General features: G+C 35.1%; 1 protein-coding gene across 1 annotated transcript; it reads left to right on the top strand.

Moving 5' to 3' along the window:
- On the top strand, window positions 1-26267 carry RASSF9 (Ras association domain family member 9; the record flags this gene model as incomplete). The annotated part of the gene is made up of 2 exons (XM_082666670.1): window positions 1-47; window positions 24887-26267. The coding sequence occupies 2 exons, from the start codon at window positions 1-3 to the stop codon at window positions 26145-26147; spliced, it is 1308 nt and encodes a 435-aa protein (XP_082522796.1). The 3' UTR covers window positions 26148-26267.
- Window positions 26268-26668: the final 401 nt, after the last annotated feature.

Here is a 26668-nt window from a genome sequence, read left to right as displayed (position 1 = left end):
ATGGCTCCCTTTGGAAGGAACTTGCTGAAGACTCGGCATAAAAACAGGTAAAGTCCAGCGTGTGTGTATTCGGGAGCTTCTGTTGTGAAAGTATGTGTTTTGTTGCAGTTAGATTCTGATGAAAATTGCTCCTGGGTAACAAAGCTCTAGGGAGTTAGGGCTAGTGTGTACACTCAACTGGTGAGGATATTGTTCCAGTAACAATGATTGCAGTGACCAGTTCAAGGATCTCTGAAAATAAAGGATGATTATTTTGACTCCTTTTTTCTCCCTTTGGCCACTTCTGGTTTCCACCACTAGCATCACCTTCTCCTTGTTTGTTGCCTCGCCTATTTGAGAGTAGTGGGATGGCAAGTTTTATTTTGCTTTAGACAGAATTTTAGTATATTATAGGAAGAGTTAACATTTTGATGAAGACATAACTAGAATTTATTAGCCACTAATTAGAACAGAAAAACAGAGCTGCTGATACTATCCGGAAACAATGCTTTGGCTCCCTTTTTGAGTGGGGCATTCCTAAAACCTGGAAAGTTCCCAAAGTGAAAATACTCTGTAGAGAAACGTTTTGTGAACTCATTCTTTCAAAAATCTTTGAGAAATTTAGGTGATTTTAGGCACTAAAAAAGGATTCAAACAGCTGTCCTTCTTAATCCTTATTATTACTATTTTACTTTGATTTGATTTGCTGTTTTCAAGCCGGCAATGCCCATTGTGTAAATAAACATATTTCACACACACACACAGATTTTTCTTGAGTCAGTATGTGTGTATCAGTCCTATTAAATATTTTATTAACTCAAGTGCTACATTTTTATGCCTAAAAAAATGTGAGGCTAATTGTAGACACGGGCTTTACTTTTTAAACATACTTGTTTTGGCATAAGCGCTTTTCCACAACTCTTCTCTCAATCACACCTGTTTGTACTTGTCATAATTTACTTAGTGTCAATTTAAAAGCATACAATTACATGGTAGGAAATGATACAATTATTTTAGAGGGTCTGCATGACAATATAGTGGTACAACTTTAAAGTAAATCTCCAGACTTTATTTTGGGCATGAATGTCTACTTGAAAAATTCTGTTATTACCTCATTCCAATGTCTTTATGGTTTAGTTGACTAGCTTAAGAAACAAAAGCAGCAATAATCAATACTATCAAACTTTCTAAACCTGTTTTATTTTCTAATAATCTGATATGTCACGAATATGGTATTTATGATAATTAATGAAACTATGTTAAAATAAAGAAATATGTCTGGGTAGTATTAAAAACTATGGTAGTGATAGTTATCAAAAATAGGCTTGTATTTTCCTAGTGTCGATGCATTAAAAAATATTTCAGACGACTCCCCTTACCAAAAGAAAATCCTTCCTACTTTTTAAAGGATTTTTCAGTAGCATCAGTTTTGAAGTGTGTATGTTTAAATGCTGTAAAAATATATAAAAAATTACTTCAGGAAAGTTCATGGTATTACAAAACAAGTTATGTTTTTGGCATAGTGATCTTTCTGAATACTATCCCTGTAGTTCAGAGTTGTTGTGTATTTGTGTGTGTGTGTGTTAACTAATTTAAGAATTCTGTCATTGGTACACCAAATAACAGTGCAATAAAACTGCATGCACCCCTGTGAGTTTCTCTCATATGGCCACTTGTGTTGCCTTAATTTGCCACTGCAAAATCTACTCTACCCATAAAACTAGCTTTTGTTCAGGGAGGTGAGTATACAAACATTTTTAAAATATTTTTTCTATGCAAAATTATGAAAAAGTGGAAGGAAACAATGAAAGATGGGGAACTTAATAGTATTTTAAGTTGCTCTGACAAAATGGAATGGTGCTTCCTGAAGGTGATGCTTTTTTATGAACGTGTGTTTTGGCGAAAGTGGTAATAGTGAGGCTGTGCATGAGTTGCTGTGATAACTGAGTGCCTCCCTTTAAAGATTTGTATTTTTCCAATCCTTAAGGTTGCTTAAACCACAGGGGTAGCTAGGGACATAAAAATATGGGTATTTCAAACTAAGCAGTAAATAAGCCACATGGTGTGTTGAAATACAATTAATGTATATTTGTTTTTTTCAAGGTTTAGTTTTGATATAGATGAGATATTTTTGTTTTGTCTGTTTTTACACCTTCACAAAGGTGAAACTACAGATGAAACTTAGTTACATGATTAAGTTTATCAATTTCATTTCCTGGGTTCCATAATGATTTAAATAATTCCACTCCAAAATATAGAAACCAATAACTTTCCTTAAATGACAAGTGATTCATCCTTTGATAGATTCATTCTTCGATTGATGATAAAACAGTTATCTGATAACAGCCAATGCATTCTTCAAATATATCGTATAAAATTCCTTGTAGAATGTAAAGGAAAAATTTGAGCAATATATTTGTATACATTGTGATATAACATTTATACAGTTAAAAGAACAACTTGAATATAATTGTATCTTTGTCAGCAGGAAAAAATGAGGATTTTTCGAGGGAATATTAGGATTTTGAGATCATAAAATTTTGAGAAAGTTTATTGAACTTTTCTGCATCCTGTTCTGTCTTTTCAGTTTTGTTCACTCAGAATATTTATCACCCAAGATTGAAAGTCCTAAGGTAGCTCTGTAAATAGTCTCATAATACATGGATATTTGAGAGTTTTAGAGACAGGATGGAAAACAAATGCAACTTGAAAGTATGAGGCATAAAAAACTTTTAGAAAACACACACTGTAAAGGTTAAGGAGGGCAGGGCCATATCTGTCTAGTCCCCATTGTGTTCTAATTCCCAGGGCAGTGCCTGGTATGTGATGGACGTATATAATGCAGTTGTTTATATAATTTTATAAACTAAAATTATAATTTGTATTCAAGTCAAAAACACAGTAATCATTTTATTCTCTAGCATCATCTGAGATCAGCTGGTATTATATAAAAGTGAATACTTTATAAAGGATTGGTTGATATTTGATAAAATCCAAAAACCAGGGAGATGGACAAATAATTATATGGATTTGGACACCAAGCTAATCCTCCCCTACCAGAAAATATTTTCTAAATGTTAAGAATCATTCGATTTAAAAATCTGGAAAACAGTCTTCAGGAAATCTGAAAATAATACTTGGTCACAAAATGATTTTATTTGGACACACAAACATTTTATGCTTTTCATTTCTTTCTTTTTTATTATTATTATTGGGGTATAGTTGTTTGACAATGTTGTGTTAGTTTCTACTGTACGGCGAAGTGGAGTTCCCTGTGCTATACAGCAGGTTCTTATTAGTTATCTATTTTATACATATTAGTGTATATATGTCAATCCCAATCTCCCAGTTCATCCCACCCACCCCCGCCTGGATGCTTTTCGTTTCTAACTTTCATGCAAATAAAAGAAATGGAGCCAATGTAAAATCTTTATGCTCAGAATTATTTTTTTAAAATTTTCTAATTTTCATAACATTTAATAGGAAGAGTACAATTTTCAGAAGATCTTTTGGTCTCAGGAGATGGATTGTTTACTTTGGTTCCATAATAATAAAATGTTCTGTGACTGAATCCCAAAGATTGATAACTACCTTCTTAAGCAACTTTATGTTCACGTGAAGAATAAAAACGTTGGAGAGTCTAGATATTTTCTTTTCAATAAGCTATTCAAGTTTCTGAAAATATTTTCTAAAAGTCACTAGGTGGCTTTTGTTTCTCATAGAAAACCCAGAGAAGGAAATAATGAAGCATGAATTTACTCGACATTCATATGGTCATTCAACAATTGAATTCAGATTATTAACATATTCAAGTATTCACATAAGTTCCATCTGTAGGTTCTATTTTCAAAACAATGATTGCTTTAAAAGCGAATGCTTCTATATAGCAATCAGCAACCTTTTTTTTTTATAAGTTCAGAAAAGTGGAATGTCACTTTAAAGATCTGGGGGATTCTTGGTTGTGAGTTATGATTCCTTGGTGTTTTAATTAATAAAATTTGAGGGCAGAAAATTGGTTGGACTTTTTAACCAAACCTTGCTAGGAGCAAAAAATTGCCAGACTAAAGCAGTATTTCATATGTTTGTTGGATATATAAAATCAGAATTGTTCTTTCAGGTGATTCATTGATAATAACAATGAATACGAAAGGATCTAATTTAGTGAATAAGGCCTTATAATTATTGTTAGGTACCATTCAGTCAGCTCTTGGCTTTCTTTTGGCTTTTCCTATACCTGTATCACAGGTGATAACAAGCATTGTCCTAATATCAACTTGAAATCAAAAGTCTCCAAAAAATATATTTGTAATAAAATTATTAGAAGTAAATAACACAGCTCTATTGTTGTATAATTGACACATAAAATCTGCATTTGCTTTTGAATGAATTAGAACATATCTAACCAAGTTGTTTTAAAACCAGGTGCCTCATATTGCTCTCTTAAGCACCTCATGCCGCAGTTACTTCATCAGAAGGAAGAATTGAGTTTTGCGGTCATGGTAGAAGTTGCTGGCAAGCTGGATGTTTTCTCTTTGTAATTAGAAGTATGGTAATTTATGAATTCTGCAGAACAGGAAATTATCTTGTACTGTTTTGTCTAACCTCCAATAAATATTTGAAAGGGCCCTGAAATTGGCTTGAGAAATGCTGGATATTTGAGTACGTACATCTTTTTAGTTCCCAGGTGTTCCTGAAAGAGATTTCCCCTGATAATACCTGGTAACTTAAGTAGTTATTACTTGACAGAGACAGCGCATTAGGAACAATGATTGGAATGCTCTATCCCTGGCAAAAATATCCTGAGAGCAGTGGCAGCGGTGAAATTGAGCTCTAGGTTAGATCTTGAATTGTCACTCAAAAAAACTATAACCCAACTTAAAATCCACTACATAAGATGTTTTATTATGTACCGTATCAATTCATGAAGAATATCAAGGTGAAAATCTTAAGGATTTTAAAAAAGTTTTTAAAAGTTTGTAGCTGGTTAACAATTTTATTTACATAGCCTCTTTATTAGCTGGACTGTATAACTTAGAAAGTTTTGATGTTATTTGATTGGTATGTCGTTTGGGAGATCTGATAATGGCTCTAGGTAATTCACAAAAGTATGGCTCTCTTCTTTTGATTTTAGTTCTAAAAATGAAAGAAAGTTGAAGTAGGAGTATGACTTTACCTCTTCCAGGTGAATGTGTATTCCAGTCCTTGACAAGAGATCTCTTTGTCCCTAGCATATTGGCTTTCTAAAATAAGGCAAAATGCCATCTGCACCAAGTACATGTGAAAGGAAAAAGTTCAGCATACTTCTTTGTGCTAATGTTCTTTCATGTATACTTGCTTAGGAGTTTTAAAAGACATCCCTTTGGCAAAACACACATAACACATACAACACTGATTTCTTAAGAGTCAATTATTTGGTTTTTAAAAATAGATTGTGATTCAATTATTGTGGAGCCTGTTGTAGGGCTACACCTTCTAGAGAAAGTTTGCATATCTGTTGATAGTAATTTAAAGCGATTAGTAATGTGAATGGTCACCCAACAGTGACCATTACTTATATGAATGGAATAGAGCCTTGGGGAGACATTTTAGCATTGGCAGTGATAAGAAAAATATTTCAAGAATGAAAATGAGCAATGGGTATTAAATATGCTGACAAACAAGGCAAATTATTCTCAAAGGTTTATATCTGCAGGCTAGAATGCCCTCTGTTTTTATAAGTAAAGTGACTTAAGATAGCTATAAAAAAATTGAGTATACACTCAGTGAGATCAGGGACCTCATCTATCTTGTTTCTTTCTAGATAAACAGTGAGTAGATGCTCAATAAATATTTGTTGATTGAACAAATGAATTCAACATATACTCTCCAAATACAGCTGGTCCCCATAAAGCACTTGTGTCAGAGTAGTAAATCAGTACATTTGCAGTGAATGGACTCATGGGTAAGTTAAAGAATGAATCCATAAATTCAAGGTTGATCTCTCATCACCCCTGCTTCTAGGCTTAACTCCTTGCTTTCAAATGGTTAAGGGTCATAGTTGAGAAATAGATGCTGTAGGAGACTTTACTGGACTTCTGGTAGAGAACTAACCAAGGTGCAGGGTTACTCATTCTTCTCTAGGGATGCTCTCACTTCGTTTCATGCTCCTGGAATGCAACCATGTATGTATGTGAGTGAGGTTTGGTGGATGATGGTAGTTGGCTACTGTAGACCCCACTCACTGTTGAATGTGGAACATTTCCTCCTTCTTTGGAGGTAAGAGGGAAATACAGTTGGGGAAATACTTATTTTCTCACATGAAAGGAGGATTTATGCTCTTTCTATAAGATAATTACAGTTATAAGACAAAGGGAAAATGCTAGAAACAGGCAGAAAATTATCTTACTTAAGAACTCCAGCTCTTTAGTCACCTAGACTTTCGGTCATTTCTCAGATTTGCCATTACTAGTTGTATGCACTGGGGCAAATATTTCATCTTTCTAATACGACGATAACAATAATAACAACAAGCAAAGGCAAATTTAAGTTTGACAATTGAAGGGGTTGCTCTTTAAAATGAGCAATAGGTATTAAATATGCTGACATATTTAATGGGTATTAAATAAGTTGCTCTTTAAAGTTCTGATTAATAATATCACTAAGGTCGTTATGGGGCCTCGGAATGTGACTGTGCAAATGAGGAAGCCTTTCTGCTTAAACTTCATTAGCTTCAGGGTAAATCCACCTCTGCTAATACTTCTTATAACACTTATTATGTGCACTGGTCTAAGTAATTTACATAATACTTAAAATTACACTGTGGAGCTTCCCTGGTGGCGCAGTGGTTGAGAATCTGCCTGCTAATGCAGGGGACACGGCTTCGAGCCCTGGTCTGGGAGGATCCCACATGCCGCGGAGCAACTGGGCCCGTGAGCCACAACTACTGAGCCTGCGCGTCTGGAGCCTGTGCTCAGCAACAAGAGAGGCCGCCATAGTGAGAGGCCCGCGCACCGCGATGAACAGTGGCCCCCGCTTGCCACAACTAGAGAAAGCCCTCGCACAGAAACGAAGACCCAACACAGCCAAAAAAAAAAATGAATAAATTAATGAACTCCTACCCCTAACATCTTCTTTAAAAAAAAAAAAAAATTACACTGTGAAGAAGGTACTACTACTTCTCCTATTTCACATGTAAGCCCATTAAGACCCAGAGCAGTGCAACAGTTAATAAGTGGCAGAGACAGAATTCGAATCCATGCTCTTAACTCTTACTCTGTGTGGCCTATTTAGTATTTAGTTTTCTCATCTCTATAATAGAGTTAATCCTAAACCATCAAGAATTTGGATTAAATCTGATTATATATAAAAATCTAGCATGGTGCTAGGACATAATAAAAGCTCAGTAAATATTCACTCCTTGTTCAGGCCTCTTGGATTAAATATGTTATGAAGTATATCTAAGTTTTTAACACCTAAACATGATATTTGTGGCTTCAAAATCTCAACCTTGACTCACTAGAACTTCTGTTCTCTTTTCCTGATCATCACTGATCTCTTTTCCTCCCGAGATACAAAGAGATACATTATAAATTACTGAATATAATTAGAAATGAGTCTATAAATGTTGTGCAATACTATCCTTGGATCTTGATGAAATATTTCAATTCTGACAGCTTTTATGTTTAATCCTCACACCGCATCTGAGCAAAATTATGAGACTATTAATGATTTTGCAATGCATAGCATTGTTTAAGAGACAGTTCCTTATGTGTCTTTGTGGACTTTTGACAAGAACAAAGGATACATAATTTGAATATTTTAGTGTTATCTTTGTCTAAAAATATGAGAGATTGAATTGGATACTTAAGGTCCCTTTCATCTCTAAGCTTCTGTGGTTTTAAAATTTCCTCTGCAGAGTAGAATTTAATTCTCTTGTCCTGCTTTTTTTCAAGAAAACTTTTAAAAATAGAATTGAAAGAAGGATTTTTTTGGTAATTTTATTTTACCTAAACATGATGCATTGCCACATAACCTCCACCAGGAAAGGTACCATTACGGTAAAAGTCAAATGTGTTTATTTCCAATTATAAAGACATATGATTAGTTTATAAATTATAATATCTAAGAATTATTGAGTGTTTGCTAAGCACAATTTTAAGTTTAGTAATACAAATATAAGAATGTTAGGAGTAGCTATCTTTTTATTTTATTTCTTTAGGACTGGTAAACTCTGTGTTTTGTATTATACCAAACATGCAAAGACACCACCTCATTCTTAAGGGATTAAACTCCTAATTGAGAAAAGAGCACTATAGTTTAGTATCTCATGCATGAACTTTTAAAAAAATCACTCTTCCATGGGGAACTACCGTTGACAGGGTAAATAAAGTTATATTTATAATACAACTTATAAAATGAAAGTATAATGTCTTAGGAAGGCTGTTCCTCTATAGAGTAGGTGTCACTAAATGTTTTTGATTGACTCTAAGTAGAAGTATATAAGAGAAGTGAATGGAGATAAAGAAAAATAAATGGAGCATCATCACATTAGATAGTGTTTATGAAACTTCCACAGTTAGGGGACAGGCTTGGACAAGAGAAGGGAACACGACAAGGTGTACAGAAAGATGTAGGAGGGGCTGAAGCACACAAAGCTAGGAATGACTCAGGAGAGTCAAAAGAAAAGAATTCAGGAAGCAGGCAGTAATATGGTCAGTTTGGTGAGAATCCAGAATCTTGCTTGGTTGGTGAAAACAGTATTTTACAATTGAAAAAAATGTTAAGGATGTGTTTATATAACAGTAATAGACTTACAGTCAACTGTAATTGACTGCTATTTGTTCTAATAATCCTATTAAACTCGTCAGTGTATCAGCTTATAGAATTAAGTTATTCTTCTATTTTGTGGATCTTTTAAATGGTAATTCCACTAATGCAGATACTGGTCCAATTTCAACAAATTTTTATTCTTACTAATGATGGTATATAATCGGTAGGAATTTTGTGTCTGGGGTTTATTGATGTACTGCACAGTGTATGCTTGCTGTTCTCAACCAATGACTAAGACATTTTACAGCCATCTCCAATACCTTTGGTTACTCATTCACTCCTCATTTACTCTGACATTTGTCAATCCTTCTGGAATTCCCTGCAGTTATGATTAACTGAGAGTACTTTAAGATCTAGCAGCAGCACATCAGTTTGGGGGAGACCACAGTCCTCAATAGTAGAAACTGAAGATAACTATTTTTAGCTCTGCATAAAATTACATTTGTGTGGAACCTATGAGAAGTGCTATTGAAAAACCATGGATGTCTTCATGGAGTAGACATATAATAACTACAGTCTCATATGAAGAAAAGAGTTGTACGCCATTAGGAAAAGCACTTATGAAGCTATACTGGACCTTTGAGATTTCATCTTTTTTCAGAGCACAGGATGTTAGCCACTTTACAGCAGTGGACCACAAAGTATTAGCTTTAATTTCTTGACTGCTTGTTCTTTTACTCTAGTAGTGAAAGTCAAAGAACATTTTCCTAGAATTATTAATAATTGGCATGAAACTTAGACTAAGTCATTTTTTTTTTAAATGATCGTTTTTAGTGGTTCTACTTTTAGTTAGGAGACCTTGCTGTAGTCACAGTTTAGAGAATTAAGTAAGCTGGCAGCTTGTGCTATATAGTGCTTTACATATCTGAGCATATTATAGTATTGCTTTCTTATCTACCTTAGCATCTTAAAACAAAACATTCTAAACTATCCCACCGTATCAGGTTGGGCATCTACTTGTATATATTTCCCTTTTGGGGACTCAAGATACGGGTTATGTGATGATTTTTAAAAATTCAGAAATATCAAATGAACCTCATACTTTGAGGGCTTTATTAAGATTAAATGTGAATCAGATATGGACCATACTTTAAGGAACTTGTTGATTAGTAGACACACAGACATATGTAAATAATTAAAATACAAGGCAGGCATTTTAAAGTATCCTAATAAAGTCCATGTATTCAACAAAAAATATTTATTTACCTTATAATGTGTGCTACATGTTATTCTAGGTGCTGGGAATACAGCAATGAGAAAGGCAGTCAAGGTCTCTGTTCTCATTGAGCTTATAGTACAGTGGTGGACGGGCAGACAGTAAGGAAACAATAAATGAACAAGAAATTTCAGATAGAGATTACAGTTATAAGAGTCACTATAGAGGCGGAATTTATAGGAATTCAAAACTGAGTGTATGGGGACAATAGAAAGTATCAGGATGGAAAAAAAGATTCAGTGATAACTACAATTTGGGGTCTGAGTAAATAGGAATATAGTTGCATTATCATACAGAACAGGAAAAATGGCAAGGGTAACTCGGGGGAGGGAAGAACATCAGGGTTTAGAGTAAAAAAATTCAAGGTGTCACTTGAATGTTTCCAAATATTCCACCTCCAAACACCTGGTGTTTGGACACACTGCGCTGTGAAAGCAGCCTTTCATCCAACCTACTGCCAGCCCTCCTGACATCCATATGGGACTGATTAATATGGAACACACTGCACCTGGAATGGGACTTTAAAGGCAAAACACACTGGTTTCCCAGCCAAGGCCTTCACGCTGACTAATCCTATGTTAAACCCACTCATTCTCCATGAAGCATTTCACAGCCATCCTCTTAGTGAGCCTTCAGTCATTGCCTTTGGTTGAAATTACTTCCAAACAAGGCCGTGACTTCCATGAGATCATACATTCTTCTGTTTAAAGACCACATTATTTTTACTTTCTTGTCCCCTAGAGAATAATACACAGAACTATTATATAGATATTGGAGTTCAAATAACATTTTAGTATTTAACTAAACAAAATCTAGATTTTTGGTGCAGGTAAATCATCTAGGTCAGGAGTTGGCAAACATTTTGAGTAAAAGGCCTCATAATAAATATTTAGGTTATTCCAGCCATAATGTCACGGTCTCAACCACTCAACTCTGTCAATGTGGCGTGAAAACAGACACAGGCAGTACATAATTAAATGAGCATGACTGTACTTAAACAAAATTTTATTTACAAAAATATATGGTGGGATAGTTGTAACCGCCAGGCCCTAGTTGACTGAAAAATTCCCTTTATATACCTCCCCCCGAACCCCCTTCCTCCTCTCATGCTCCAAAAAATAAAAGAACATTTAACATTTATTGTCTTAGGCTCTTAGGCTTCAAAGATGAAAGAGTCAGTCCAGGACCTGACTGGCAAACTAGCAAAAAACGAAGGTAGAAAATGCTACCACTCAATGTACAATGGGTTCTGTGGAAGCATCAAGAATGGGCATCCATTTCCATCTGGAGTGGCGGGAATGGGGTTATTCAGAGATGATAAGGGAATTTTCCTAGAGGAAGCAACATTTGAAACAGAGTAAGAGTTAGATGAAGAAAGGGGAAAAAAGGTGTTTCAAGCCAAGGAAATAGGTTATGGAAAAGCCCAGAGTGAAAAATAAAAGCATGGCAGATACAGTGCAATCCAGTCTAGCAATTCATAGGGTGATAAATGTTACAGTGACAGCCAGTTACCCTCACATTAGATCTGTCAGAGATCAGCAAGATGTTAGGAATAGCTAGCTCAAGGTGTCTATTACAGAGTGCTTGGCTATCAGTTGGAGGAATCAGATCATGGAAGGAATTCTAGGAACAGGCAGGAGAGAAACAGAGAACAGAAGAGAGAGTAAGAGAGAGACAGACAGAGAGGGGAGGGGTGATGAGGGAGAGGAAGAAAGGTAAACAAATTGAAAATGCAGGACTTGGAAACCATTTAAAGATTTTAAACAAGGAAGGTACACAGCTAGATTTGCAGTTTAAAAAGGGAAGCCTGACAGTATTATGGAGCACAAATGTGAAGTGGGCAGGAGTTTATCATAATATAATATGTCCTAACTTATTACAGTAACTTACTGTAAAACTGGAAGTTGTCCGAATTGTAGTAGTGGTGATAGATAGGAGGGCGTATATTTGGGACATTTGGGAGAAAGAGTAAAACAGACATGGGGACTGGTTGTTAAAGGGGAATGAGATAGACAAAGGAGTCTAGGAAGACTCCCAGTTTTCAAACTTGAGAGAAAGGGTGGGGAGATAGTGATTACATTTAGTAAGACGGGAAATCAAGAGGTGGAATAGTTTGAGATATGAGAGGAGAGGATGGTGAATTAGTTTCGATGGGCCAAATTTGAGGTGGCAGTGAGTAACATAATGATCAAATAAACATGTCAAAACAAAGTTTGGAATATTGGTCTGGAGCTCAAGGGAAAATAAGTAAATGTGGGAACTATCATCATTCAGTTGGTTGATAAAGTTGTGGGTGATATTACAGTCACCCATAAGGTGTATATAATGAGACAAGAAATGAGTCATAGAAACCTGCGGGATGCCTATTGTATCAGTTATCACTTACTGGCAATAAGACACCATAAAAATTAGTGGCTGAAAACAACAATGTGTTATTTGCTATGATTTTCTGAGTAAACTGGGGTGGTTCTTCTGAGTTTTACTTTGGCTATCTCACGAGCAGTGGGTTAGTCAAGGCTTAGGTTCCGATGGGACAACTGAGATGGCTGGGTCTCTCTCTCTCTTGATGTGGTCTTTCATCTCAAGCTTTTTCATCAAACAGCAGTCTCAGGACAGCATTACAGGAAGAAGAAGACAGAAGCTGCAAGGTTTCTTGAAGCCTGGACTCTAGAACTCGCACACATGGTTTTTACCATATTCTATTGGCCATACTTAGTCCCAAGGTCTAGTCAAGCAAAAAGAAACAGACTCCATCTCTCAATGGAAGGAGCTACAAAGAATTTGTGGCCACCCCTGCATGACACCTACATTTACTGAATATGCAGAGGAAGCAAGGCCCATGTCAGAACTGAGAAGAAGCTAGAAAGGGAAAGGAAGAGCCGTGGAGAGTGAAATCAAGGAATGGACTGCTGCAAGAACGGGAGGAAAAGGTCACAATGCATAATATTACAAAGAGGTCGAGGCAGATTAGTTCCAAAAATGGCACTTGGGTTTGGAGGTTAGATCTCTGATAAACCTAGGAAGAAATATTTCTGTTGTGGGTGTGTGTGTGGGGGGGTGGAAGTCACTTTATGGTGATTGTTCCTGGAAAGAGGTAAACTAGAGAAAGTAACTGTGGGTTATTATTTGAGTCTGTGAAGAGAAGACAGTTGAGGTGTGTATGTGATCAAATGATGGTTGTTATAATGTGACCTGGGAAAACTTTGGGAAAGTAAATGTAGCTCCTTTTCCTTAACAAAATGGCATGACAGGCCCTGGTATATTCTTGTTCCTAAAAGTTATTAATTTTTTGTTGTTCTTTAGGTAATTGATCTGTGACTAATGTGAAGAGCTGATTATTTTCGATGAAGCTTCCAATTGGAAGTCACAGTTTATTACTGTTTATTATAGAGTATGTTCTGAACATGGAAATCAGGGATAAAGGAGGTCATCTTGTATTTTCAGCTATCCTACTGGATAATTCAAATTCTTACATATTTCTAGTGCCATTCAAATCTGCCAACATATTTCAGAATACATTTAGAGAGGGAAGAGTAGGTGGCTGCAGGCAGATACAAGCTGAAAGTCACCATCATTAGGAAATAGCTTCCACTAAGAAGGCAAAACCAATTACGGGCTTAGCTGCCAAAAGAAAAATTGTTAGTAGTTGACATAACTACAGCTATCGTTAAACTAAATATTCAGGCTAGGTAACTTTCCTTTAATAAATATGCTTTGTTATTATGAAATATTTCTTTACAAAGTATAAATCAATAAGGAAACTTTAGGTATTTGCCAGGCACAGGTAACACTTGGAAGTTAGCCCTAGAATTTCCAATGAGAGTAGATATTTTCTCAGCATTTCATCTAGTAAATACTACATGTTAAATATTTACATTTTGAGTAAAATCAATTTCTGGAATCTGAGCTATGAGCTTAGTTTACTTAACCCCCCCATAGTCCCCAATACACATTCTTTACATATTCCCTTCCCTTTTCTCTGTTTATGGGAATTATGTACAGTATTATAGCTACCCTGCAGGTATGGAATGTCTACGGTTTTTCTTGTCCTACGTGACTGACTTATATTATTACTCCCTAGAAAATTAAACTGGTGTTAGTAGAGCACAAAACTAGTGATTTTTTTTCTATGCGTATATATGTATAAAATTTTAATTTTCAAGGTAGTTTTAATTTTTGACTGCCCCAATTTTTCAGAGTGATTAATTTTCTGAAGGACTCCAATTTTAGAACTGTTTTAATAAAATGTTAATAGTCTGTGTTTCGTGAAAATTATTTGATAGCATTATTTTCATGCTTCATCTATCAAAACAGTGATCCAGATTTTCATAGAGACCTAAGGAAAGACTTGTATTATTTGTGGCAGACACGCCCTGTGATTATCTTCCTGAGACTGCAGTACTGTGATCTCAAAAAAATGTTACTTCAGAGGGCGTGTACCATACTCTGTGTAAAATAACCAGAGCTGAGTTAGCTTGTGGGCCAGAGAGTTGCCTCACCATTTGCCTGCTTCATTAATTTTAATTTTGCTTAAACTTTATGTTGTGTTGTGTCTGTGCGTGTGTACTTTACAGAAGGAATCAAAATTGTCACTTAATATCGTTGTTTTTTTTTTCTAATTTTATGCACAGTGTAGAGGAATAACAAGTTTTTCTTGACGCTCTTAAGGTCCCTGACTGGCTCTGAAAATTAAACCGACCAAAACAGACTAACAGGAGAAAAGAATTCAAGTTGACTTAACGTAAGTTTCGCATGACACAGGAGCCTTCCTAAGGAAATGAAGACCTAAAAAAATGGTTAAACCTGTGTTGTTTTATGCTAGGTTTAGTGAAGAATGGACATTCATGGAGAAGTGTGGTAGGTAGGTCAAAGGATATGAAGTAAGCGTAGTAAACTGGGAGACATTTAGCAGGGCCTGTTTGGTTGGATTCTTCTCATCCCTTTGTCTTCAGAGATAAGGACACTCCTTTCCTTCAGGTATAGGAAGGGTATCTCTCAAGTGAGGGTGTTAGGACCTGTTTCAGGGGAGAGGCTTGGGTGGAAAGTCCAAGTGAACTCCCTGTTTCTCCCATTTTCTAAAACACCTTCAGCTTACCGTATTCAGTATACCAAGGTGCCATATTTTGGGGTATCATGTCTTGAATCCCATCAATAGTATATTTGGTTTACATCAAATGCCTTCAGGGTGCCTAAGGTGATCAATTTTTAAGTACAGAAAATAGCCAAAACAAGGGACTTCCCTGGTGGCGCAGTGGTTAAGAATCCACCTGCCAGTGCGGGGAACGTGGGTTCAAGCCCTGGTCCGGGATGATCCCACATGCCACGGAGCAACTAAGCCCGTCTGCCACAACTACTGAGCCTGCTCTCTAGAGCCCGCGAGCCACAACTACTGAGCCCATGTGCCACAACTACTGAAGCCTGCGCGCCTAGAGCCCGTGCTCCGCAACAAGAGAAGTCACCGCAATGAGAAGCCCACGCACCACAACCAAGAGTAGCCCGCACTCGCCACAACCAGAGAAAAGCACGTGCGCAGCAATGAAGACCCAACGCAGCCAAAAATAAATAAAATAAATTTTTTAAAAATTAAAAAAAAAAAATAGCCAAAACAAACTTAAAATAGGTTTTTTTGTTTTGCGGTACGTGGGCCTCTCACTGCTGTGGCCTCTCCCATTGTGGAGCACAGGCTCTGGACGTGCCGGCTCAGCAGCCATGGCTCATGGGCCCAGCCGCTCTGTGGCATGTGGGATCTTCCCGGACCGGGACATGAACTTGTGTCCCCTGCATCGGCAGGCAGACTCTCAACCACTGCGCCACCAGGGAAGCCCAATTACTACATCTGAATCAGATTTGGTATCTTGTTTTCAGAGATAAAACTTAATGAAACATGTTGATTATTGTATTAGGCAATAGGGAGTTCCTCAGTGTGGATTCAATTCTAACTCATTTATCCAAATTATTCTTATTTTCCTTAGTTCCACATTATCCTTATTTTCCCCCACTTATTAGCTGAGGGTGGTATTGAACAAGTCCTTAATCTCTTGTGACTCAGCTTTTTAATCTGTGAAATGGATTTTACTATAGGACCTATCTGACAGGTGACAAAAATTATATGAGTTAGTATGTATAAAGCACTTAGAACAATGTCTGGCACATATTAAGCATTCAATAAATGTGAGCTATTATTATCTAATGTCTCCTTTTACACACATCCCATTGTTCTTCTCCCTAGTCGCCTTACTGTTTTTTTCCAAGTAGCTTTTCCTCAACTACCAGGCCCAGACATAATCAATCATGTTAAGTAAAAATCTGAAAGGATCTTCCTTACAGACAAGCTCCAAATCAGCATCCTGTCCCAAATGAAATCTCATGAGGCTCTTTTACCTAATCTGACTTTCTTCAAAGGGTTATGGGAATTGAGAATGAACTGAAGACACTGAGGTCAACTTCTGCGTCTTATTATTGTTTATTAAATATTACTCAACTTTGATAATTGTTGTTTTTATTCTTTAAATTTTGTAGCATATTTATACAGAATGTATCTCATGATTTCCAATAATGTTTAAGACGGTCTTGAACTTTTAAAATCTCTTTCTCTCTAAACATATCTTTTCTCCTTCCTATGTATGACACATTTCTGAACGTAAAGATCATCTTCTTTTTTGTTTTTAAATTTACTCCCTTAGTATTTATTCTTTCTTTTTTAATACATTTTATGTGTAATGTGTGATGTGTATACAAGCGTTTTTACACAGAAATGATATAATTTTTACATACTTCTTAATTTTTCAAAATGAATAGTTTTACAGTGTATGAATGTAGATCTTGTTGGATTGTTAATAACAAACAATGCTGGATGAACAGTTTTATAAGTAAATTTTGATGCACTTTTTTTTCCTTATTAGTTATCCATTTTATACATATTAGTGTATAGATGTCAATCCCAATCTCCCAATTCATCACACACACATACACGCCACTTTCCCCCCGTGAGATCATCTTATTTTCTGTAGCATTTTACCCTCAGCATTTGTTTACATTTACTAAAACTACAGTTCTGTTAAGACATGAATGTTGAATCCAGTTATAAAAAGTTGTACCATAATTCAAAAGGACAATTTATTTGGGGGATAACTAACTTAGAATGGATTCAGTTGATTTACGTAGAACTTTTTTGTCAATTGTTTATTTAAACTTTTATCTTTACCAAATTCTGTCTTGAAATTTCCGTGTTTGGGTCATTACTTTTCTCTTAATAAAAGCCAATTATAGTACACAAAATATAAATTTTTCTCTTACATAATCATAGTGAAGCTAAGTAATTTATTACCTAAACTCACTGTAGTTGTACTGTGATAATTTTGATTATTGGGAAGAGATGCTATTAAATTTGGAAGTTTGATCTTTTAGTTCAAAAATAGCTGTGACATGTAATTTAAACCTTCACCATCCGAACCATTTGTGGCATCCTCAGGATTTTAAACTTCATAATTGGTATAGAGCTGGGTTTGTAAATTCAAATACCAGTTTATAACATTTGGTATGGAACATGATTCAGTAAACTTGCTCTTCATCATCACCCATCTTTATTCTTTAATTAATTATATGCTTTTATTCAAAGCAATGTGACTTTCTACAAGGTATTGTTAGATTTGAGCCTGCAATAAATATACTGAAATCAAATTTTTTTTATTGCTGTTTTATTGCTCCCATTCCTAATCATCATTTCTGAACCTTGCATTGTTGAGTTAGTCTATTCCAAGTGTTATTTACTGACTTTTTTTTTTTTTTTTTTTTTTCTGTGGTATGCGGGCCTCTCACTGTTGTGGCCTCTCCCGTTGCGGAGCACAGGCTCCGGAGGCGCAGGCTCAGTGGCCATAGCTCACGGGCCCAGCCCCTCCGCGGCATGTGGGATCTTCCCGGACCGGGGCATGAACCTGTGTCCCCTGCATCGGCAGGCGGACTGTCAACCACTGTGCCAGCAGGGAAGCCCTCAAATACTATTCTTAATGAAGAAGGAAGATTTACTATTTCTTAATGAAGTCTGTGAATGCAAGTTTTTTCCTGAACTAAAATTAACTCTATTTTGAATATTTGTGTTTCTATAGCATCTTAATGCAAATATTAGTATTCGTAGGACCAGCTCTGGGATTAACAGAGGGAAGTCCAGTTAGGCAGATTAATAATAATAAGCATAAAGATTGGCTATGGGGTGAAAGGAGAAAAAGTTCCATTTGCATTCCATTAAGTAGAATACCAACTTGTATTGTTTATTTTAGTCTACTTGAGATTGGAAATGTTTCCCTTATTTGTTATTTTTATTTTCATGTATTTTACTCATAGATTCTCCAGAAGATGTAAGAAGAAAAGGCTATAGATAAAGCTGTGATGAAAGTATATTTTGTTGTAAATATGGATCAGGATTCCTCAACAGCACAACTGTTGACATTTTGTCTAGATCATTCTTTGCTCTGCCCATGCTAGTGGCACCCCCAGACCCTAGTGTGAAAAAAAATGTCCCCACACATTGCCAAATGTCTCTTGGGGGGCAAAATCACCCCTAGTAGAGAACAACTGGTTTATAAGGAGAGTATTCAGTTTAAATAATAAGTAATGGTAATAATAAGTAATGGTAAATAATAAGTAATGGTAAGTAATGGTAGATATTAAGTAATGGTAATGGTAATGGTAATAAAAAGGAAACAGAGAACTGTCTTCGGGCATTGGGCCAACATTCAGATATGCCCCCAATATGCCCCCAAAGCTTCACAGGTCTTTATCCTTTAATCTGTTGGAGACTTGTGCGTCACTATTTGCAGACACAGGTGCCACCAATAGCTTGGAACTGAAAAAGTTGTAACTCTTGATTTCCAAGCATGGAATATGATTCTGCAGAGAGCCAAGCAATAAGAGCATTTCAGAATCACTCCTATATATGGCAGCTAGATTGTGTTAGTATCATACTTTCCAGGCTGGCTTAGGAAACAAAGAATTATAACATAGGTTCTAAGGAAAGATCCACTCAGAAATCCAAATATTTTCTATAAATACCTGTAGGTTGCTAGTTTTCATATACTGTGTTTTAGAAGCATATGATAATGTAATTATTCTTAATTAATTATTATTTTGATGATTCTTATTTTTTTGAAAGTAGGGGTCAATATGAAATATTTGTCCTGATAAGTTTTATACATCAAATTTCAATTAAACCTTAATGTCTGCGATACTAGGAAGAAATGTTGTCCTTTGAGTTATTCTCCTGGGCCCCAACTTCAATGCCTTTTATTCTTTCTGGACAACTGAATAAAGATAACCAAATATTATCCATTTTTATTTTTCTCTGCCTTCACACAATCTTTTTTCTGTAAATACTTATTTTGTGGGATCTTCAATTTGACATCAAAATATCCTATTTAATACTTTATCTTAAGACTTCCAGATTTAAATAGTTGATTTATTCCCTAGTGCTTTGTGCACCATACTCAGTGAAAGTTTGTTAAAGAAATATTTGATTGTATGAATGTTGCATTTGTAATTCCTAGCCAACTCATCTTAATTCTGTGTGTTTTTGTGGTACTAAAACTAATTATCACTGGAGAAATATTTTTAAGTTCCTGATTGATAACAGAGTAAATGCAAAAATTCTCACAAAAATTCTCATATATTTCAGTCTATTTCAGAATAAATATGGAAAAGTGCCTGTAAGTGAGGCTGACACACGTTGTTGAAGAGCTTCATTTGGCATATAAATTTTCTTAATTGTCTGATGAAGATACTCTAAAAAGGCAAAAACTGAATACTGAAATAGTCGTAGAAGAATAATCATAAATATATAAATATATGTATATATTTATTTTCAGAGTAATATGCTTCATTAACACACTCAGTCAGAATCAGAGAGCTATAAATCAGAAAAAGATTAAAAGCATTCTCATCTCATCTGTGATCCAAAGATTAATGATCTTTTTAAACATCTCTTATTAGCTAAACAGTTGTGTTATATGGGAAGTGTACTTGCAAAAATATTGACTAGTCAAAGCAGGTGAAGAAATATTGTGGGATAGGTTGGAAAATATTTATAAAATAATATTGTTAACTACTGTGGCAAGCTCAGTGAAGTTACTGAATAACAATACTAAAAACACTATACCCTTCTCTGCATTAAGTAGTAATAACAGTAATTTTACCATTAGAGTTAATAACCTATATTTAGCCAGTACATTTTTCACAATTTTTAAAGCACTCTTTTCCTTTCACTTATCTGATATTTGAAGGAATCTTGTGAGAAATGTGAGTCAGATATATATATACTGCAGTATTACAGTGAAGGGGTACAGGGAGTAGGAAAAAAATGATTTATCAGAATTCAAAATGAATTAGTGATAGTTAAGATGAAATCATATTTTAAAATATCGAGGATTGTTCCCACCATATCTATTTTGCAAATCTTCACAAATAAATCTTGTTAATGTTTCAGAGGGAAAAAAAAGAATTTAAAGCATTAGATAAAAATGGATACTGTAGCATTATGAATGTTTTTTATTTTCTTCTGTATATGTAAATAATTTTCAAACGTATTTTGTGATTATAAACTATTTTAAAATAAATTAAACAGCGCATGCTAAGCAACAAGACAATTCTTCCATGAGAATCTTAGGATATATTAATATTATCAAATTTAATGAAGTGTTTAAATACATACACAATTTTTAAAAGTATGTGCATGAGAAATGTCATAATGTATACTACATAATCATAGATGTAGTATAATATATATTTAGAATGTGTAGTAAAACCTGTTGAACAGTGTTTCAAATTACTTTTAATTCAGTTTCCAATGACTAAAGCGTAGTTAAAGATGATTGGGTACAACAGTTATGTGTTGGTGGGAGTCACAGTTTAGATATCAAGAGCATTTTCTCTTTTCTTAGGAACCATTCTTGAAATAAACAAACTAGTTCAAATCAAGACAAAACACAGCCATAATCTTATTCAATTGTTTATACTATTTCATGGTAAAATTTCTTAAGCTTTATTGGTTTTTGTGTGTTTTGATCATAAGCAAAATTTGAGGCACCCTACGTAACATTATGCAAGGCATTTTAAAACATTTTATGTCTCCTTTGTTTCTGCCTCCCTGAAGTGGATGTTAAAGAAAATATCCTTGCTATATGAAACCATGACCTGATTAAATTCTGGCTTATCAACTTTCATATCTACTTTCGAATTGTATACATGAACATTTAGCAAATTAACCTAAAAATTTAAACTGGTGTGAATTAAATGTCAGTGTGGTAGTTACTTTATTTTGATTAACGTAGTATTTTTAGGTAAATGCCTTTACCCTATAATGTAACATAGAAGTTATAAATTTTGAATCCTCTAATCCAAGCAGTTCCCAATTTGTAGCCAGTTGCACTGTAAATAACCTATACTTGTGAACAGCTATCATATTCCTATATAGCCTCCTATCTCAATGTCCACCTGCTGTTACTTTCTCCAATAGTATCTAGAGAGAACCACTCCTGTAACCTCCATCCATGTTAACCTTACATCTGCTGAGAATCTCTTTGTCTCTACTCCTTTAATATTACAGAATCAGATACATGGGACTCTCTCAATACTTGCCTTTATACTGGGTGTTCAAAAAGAAAAGAATGATAGAGTTGAAGGAACCAAATTTATACTTTACCTAAAAGCATTCAAAACGGGGATTTCATTGATTATATAAGGTGGAATTTTAATTTTATAGGAAAAATGCACTGAGTTTCAAGTAATTAAAAAAAATCACGTTTGAAATGTAATCAGTTCACAAATTGGGAAATATTTGTGAGTGGGTAGTCATAATGGCTATTGTAATTTATTTTCAGGGATTAGTTGTAGGTTAACATCTAAAGCCAGAGTTGGAAGGAACATTTCTACTTTCTAGTTTTGTGACTTTAGGTAAGTTACTTACCCTGTCTTTATCTCAGTTGCCTTATCTGTAAAATGGGGATGATATTAGTAACTACCATGTACATAAGTAAAATCAAGAATGCTGCAAGCCAAGAAATTTCTAAAATAAAAGTAACTTTGTTGGATTGGAAATAGTAATTATCAACAAACATATTCCAATATACAGAAAAAAAATTTAATTTGCACCATTAAGTAACATTGAGTGAGCAAAGGTAAAATATGAAAAGAAAAAAAAATATTAATCAGATCAACAATGAAGTTATTTATAAATGGAACTAAAACACGGATAAAAATAGAAAATAGAAGTAAATTATTGGAATATGCGATTATATGAATTAAAGCTTTATGATTTTTCAGTCTTTATGTGGTTATAGTATGTTCTCCGGGAAGTTTAAGATCCAGTAAAAATCTTTATCCCTTCCTTCCAATAAACATACACAGAAGCAAAGCAGAGCAAAACAAAACAAACACTAAGTCATGCAATGGATGTGTTTATTTTTATTTTGTTGCATTAGAATTGGAGGTTATATGTCTCAACTGCTAAATTTGAATCATTAGGTAAGAAGTTTGTTACATTATATTACATAACAAACCAAATTATCTAGTGTTAAGTTTGTATTTTTAACCTTTGTTATATATGTGTTTGGGGATGTCATTACTTATACTAGATAGTAAACTTTCAAAGGTTGGGAAGGGAGCATTTTATTTAGTCCCAGCTCTAGAATTAAATTCCTTACTTATATCAGATGACTAGGTTTACATGGATCTGGGACCAAATGAAAACAATTATTTTGAAAAAGTAGTGATTCTATAAGATTCCTAAATTGGTTTATTTTTAATATTTATTTTGCATCTTTTATATATTTCTAATTTTTTTAATGAAATAATACCAGGGGTCATCAGTCTAACATTTGGGAACTGTTGATGTAATAAGAAACTTAGCACTAGAACTGACACGTAAGTGTTTCCTTCCCAACCCAAGCAGTGTTTCCCACAATTAGCCAGGGATACTGTCTAATAAATCATACAAGTCTTTCTATGATCCACATTTCCATGACAGTGTCAAACACAGAGGAGGTGCTCGGCAAATATTTGTCAAATGAATGAATGAACAGAAACTCAATTGGAGCCACACTATAAAATAAACACAGTTTTCAAAATCCTAAGCCTGCTACAAAGTAGAATTAAACATGAAGTTTATACTAGGTATGGAAGATTTATTGCCTACATTCAATAAAGAATGGTCATTACTTTTAAACATGCTCAGTCAAGTGGCAGAAGTTTTTGAAAATTATCTGGTTTGAATGATGGTTGTAAAAATTCCTCAAAATATTTAGAAAATAACTGACTCAAGAAAATACAAGGACGTTTAGAGTAGACTTTTTAAAAAAAGGGGTTTGGAACCAGTTGGACTGTGAGGCTATCAATAAAGGCACTAATTTTCTCATATGTCATATGGAAATAATAATATCTTTCTTGATTGTGCATAATGACTGTCAGTGTTACATAATCCACATGAGCTGAAAACTAGCAGATCTCTAGTGGAAGCTGTCATATACAAGAACTTGCTCCTTCCAAAACAAGAGAATCCCAATTAGAGCGGGGATCCTGGAAGTACTGGGGAATTGTCATGTATGTCCTTATTATTATTCTAGTATACATAAGGACTCCCTGATCCCTGCTTCCCAGTCTTCACAGCTGCAGTGTAGAGCTGAAGCCTTTATAACTCATGTGTCATCCTTAGCTACAGACCCAGAACTGATGTTTCCCGAGCCAGAAAGTGGAACAGGACGTAGGAATTCCTCTAAGGAGATAGCAGTAGGGCTTTTATATACGTGACAGTTTTGTCAGCTAAGGGAGGCATCCAGGCCAGTCAAAATCCTTTATTACTGCATCGAAGCAGGAACAAGATTAATATGCAAAAGGCACAGAAGGTAATACATTTCCACATACTTTTCTCCATGGCCGACCATTGGGAAAAGTCCTTCCTTGACCAGTTGGGTGCTCTAATGAGGTGCTATGGTTCCATTGCTATCAAAAGCGAATTTATGTTATAAAGTTCCTCTTTTAGAAGTAGTTAATGATTTTTTTCCAATTTAATCCACACGTCTAAACCATCGAACTTGTAAACTTGTTTTTATAGTGTATCTGTTAGAAGTATACTCTGGAGCCAGCTTTCTTCCTTGGGTTGAATCTTCACTTGCGTCACTGCTAACTGTGTGAATTTATGTTCCTATTCAAACGTCACCTTCTTAGAGAAGTCTCTCCTAAGCTCTTTAAATAAACTAGACCTCTCCTTAAGTAATTCTCTATCCCTTCATTCAGTTTAACTTTCTTCCTAGCATTTGCCACTATCTGATATTATATTAATTACACATTTATGTCTGTGTCCTTGTCTACCTTGCTTATTGCTGTATGTTTAGCATCTTCTGATACGTCTGGCACATGGCTGGCATACAATAAATACTCGCAGAATTAAATAATCACTAATTTCAGTAATGGACTATTTTCAACTCTATGACTTTAATAACATCCTACTTATGCTTCCATGGTTATTCCCCAGTCCTAAGGCTCCAGCAAAACAGTCTTATTCTACTTCTCATTAATCTCCACTTTGATTCTTGTCTTAACTCTGCCAGTTCTAACTGTAGTTATATTGTGGCTGACTTCTAAAGATAAAATAGCCTCTGTTGTCTTTGATGACAATTTGCTCTTTCCAGAGCCCACGAGGAATTAAAAAGGAAATTAAGATATCTTTCATGGTCTTAACTTTTTATTTCTTGCCATAAAACTTCTGATTCTTATGTAGTCTCAACCTCAAAATGCATCTCTCATTAATGGTAAAATCTAGAAAGGGTATTAAAGTTAAATCATCTTTCTGAGTTTACACAGGTGATGACAGCAATATAATGTACTTTGTTTTTCTTTCAGATCTCCAACTAAAGAAATGGATTCAGAAGAGAAAGAAATTGTGGTTTGGGTTTGCCAAGAAGAGAAGATTGTCTGTGGGCTAACCAAACGCACCACCTCTGCTGACATCATCCAGGCTTTGCTTGAGGAACACGAGACTACGTTTGGAGACAAACGATTTCTTCTGGGGAAGCCCAGTGATTACTGCATCATAGAAAAGTGGAGAGGCTCTGAACGGGTTCTTCCCCCACTAACAAGAATCCTGAAGCTTTGGAAAGCATGGGGAGATGAGCAGCCTAATATGCAGTTTGTTTTGGTTAAAGCAGATGCTTTTCTTCCAGTTCCCTTGTGGCGGACAGCTGAAGCCAAATTAATGCAAAACACAGAAAAACTGTGGGAGCTCAGCCCAGCAAATTACATGAAGACGTTACCACCAGATAAGCAAAAGAGAATAGTCAGAAAAACTTTCCGGAAACTGGCTAAAATTAAGCAGGACACAGTTTCCCAAGAGCGAGATAGTATGGAGACATTAGTTCATCTGATTATTTCCCAGGATCATACTATTCATCAACAAGTCAAGAGAATGAAAGAGCTGGATCTGGAAATTGAAAAGTGTGAAGCTAAATTCCACCTCAACCGGGTAGAAAATGATGGAGAAAATTATGTCCAGGATGCATATTTGATGCCCAGTTTCGGTGAAGTTGAGCAAAAACTAGGCTTGGAGTATGATGAAAACCAGATTCTGGAGGACCTGAGAGAAAGTGATGGAATTGTACAGCTGGAGGAACGACTAACATATTATAGAAAGCTCATTGATAAGCTCTCTGCCGAAATAGAACAAGAGGTAAAAAGTATTTGCACAGAGATAAATGAAGATGCGGAAGGGGCAGCTGCAAGTGAACTTGAAGGCTCTAATTTAGAAAGTGTTAAGTGTGATTTGGAGAAAAGCATGAAAGCTGGTTTGAAAATCCACTCTTACTTGAGTGGCATCCAGAAAGAGATTAAATACAGTGACTCATTGCTTCAGATGAAAGCTAAAGAATATGAGCTCCTGGCCAAGGAGTTCAATTCCCTTCATATTAGCAACAAAGATGAATGCCAGCTACAGGAAAACAGAGGAAAGGAATCTGAGGTCCCTACCAGCAGTGGAGAGGTTCCTCCTTTTACTCAAAGAGTATTTAACATGTATTCAAATGACACAGACTCGGACACTGGTATCAGCTCTAACCACAGTCAGGACTCAGAAACAACGGTAGGAGATATGGTGCTGTTGTCAACATAATTTGAATGGCTTCTTTCTGACCTACTTCAATGTTGTTCGCATTTGTTTAATTTAGTAGGAAACGTTAACTATTCCATTCTGCAAAAAAATGTAAATCACGTTAAAGTGTTCGGTAGTTAATAAAAACTAGAGAATTTTGTAAGTTTGTTTTTGATTTAAGAGTTCCAATGTGACCTAATTATTGCAAGTTCAAACAATGAACTCTTTATTAAGAATGCAGCACAAATAGCTTGCAGGTATATAACAGAGAAATAATTTGATGGGAATTATCATCTCATAGCTTCTGTGAGAAATGATTTATTCAAACTGCAAACTAATTCTTGATATTAGTCAATATATTGAAACTATACACGTGAACAAGTAAAATTAAAATGTACTGTTATATATTTTTCAACAATGTATCATTGGAATTTTATAATCTGTAAAGTACATGACAGCTACTATATTGTAACTGTATTAATTCAAATTCTGATTCTTTTCATTGATATTTAGAATGTGTATCATCTCTGTTACTTCCTGAA

Source organism: Grampus griseus, assembly GCF_964374135.1.
Source record: "Grampus griseus genome assembly, chromosome: 11".
Taxonomy (NCBI): Eukaryota; Metazoa; Chordata; class Mammalia; order Artiodactyla; family Delphinidae; genus Grampus; species Grampus griseus.
This window is presented reverse-complemented; position numbering and strand designations above follow the sequence as displayed.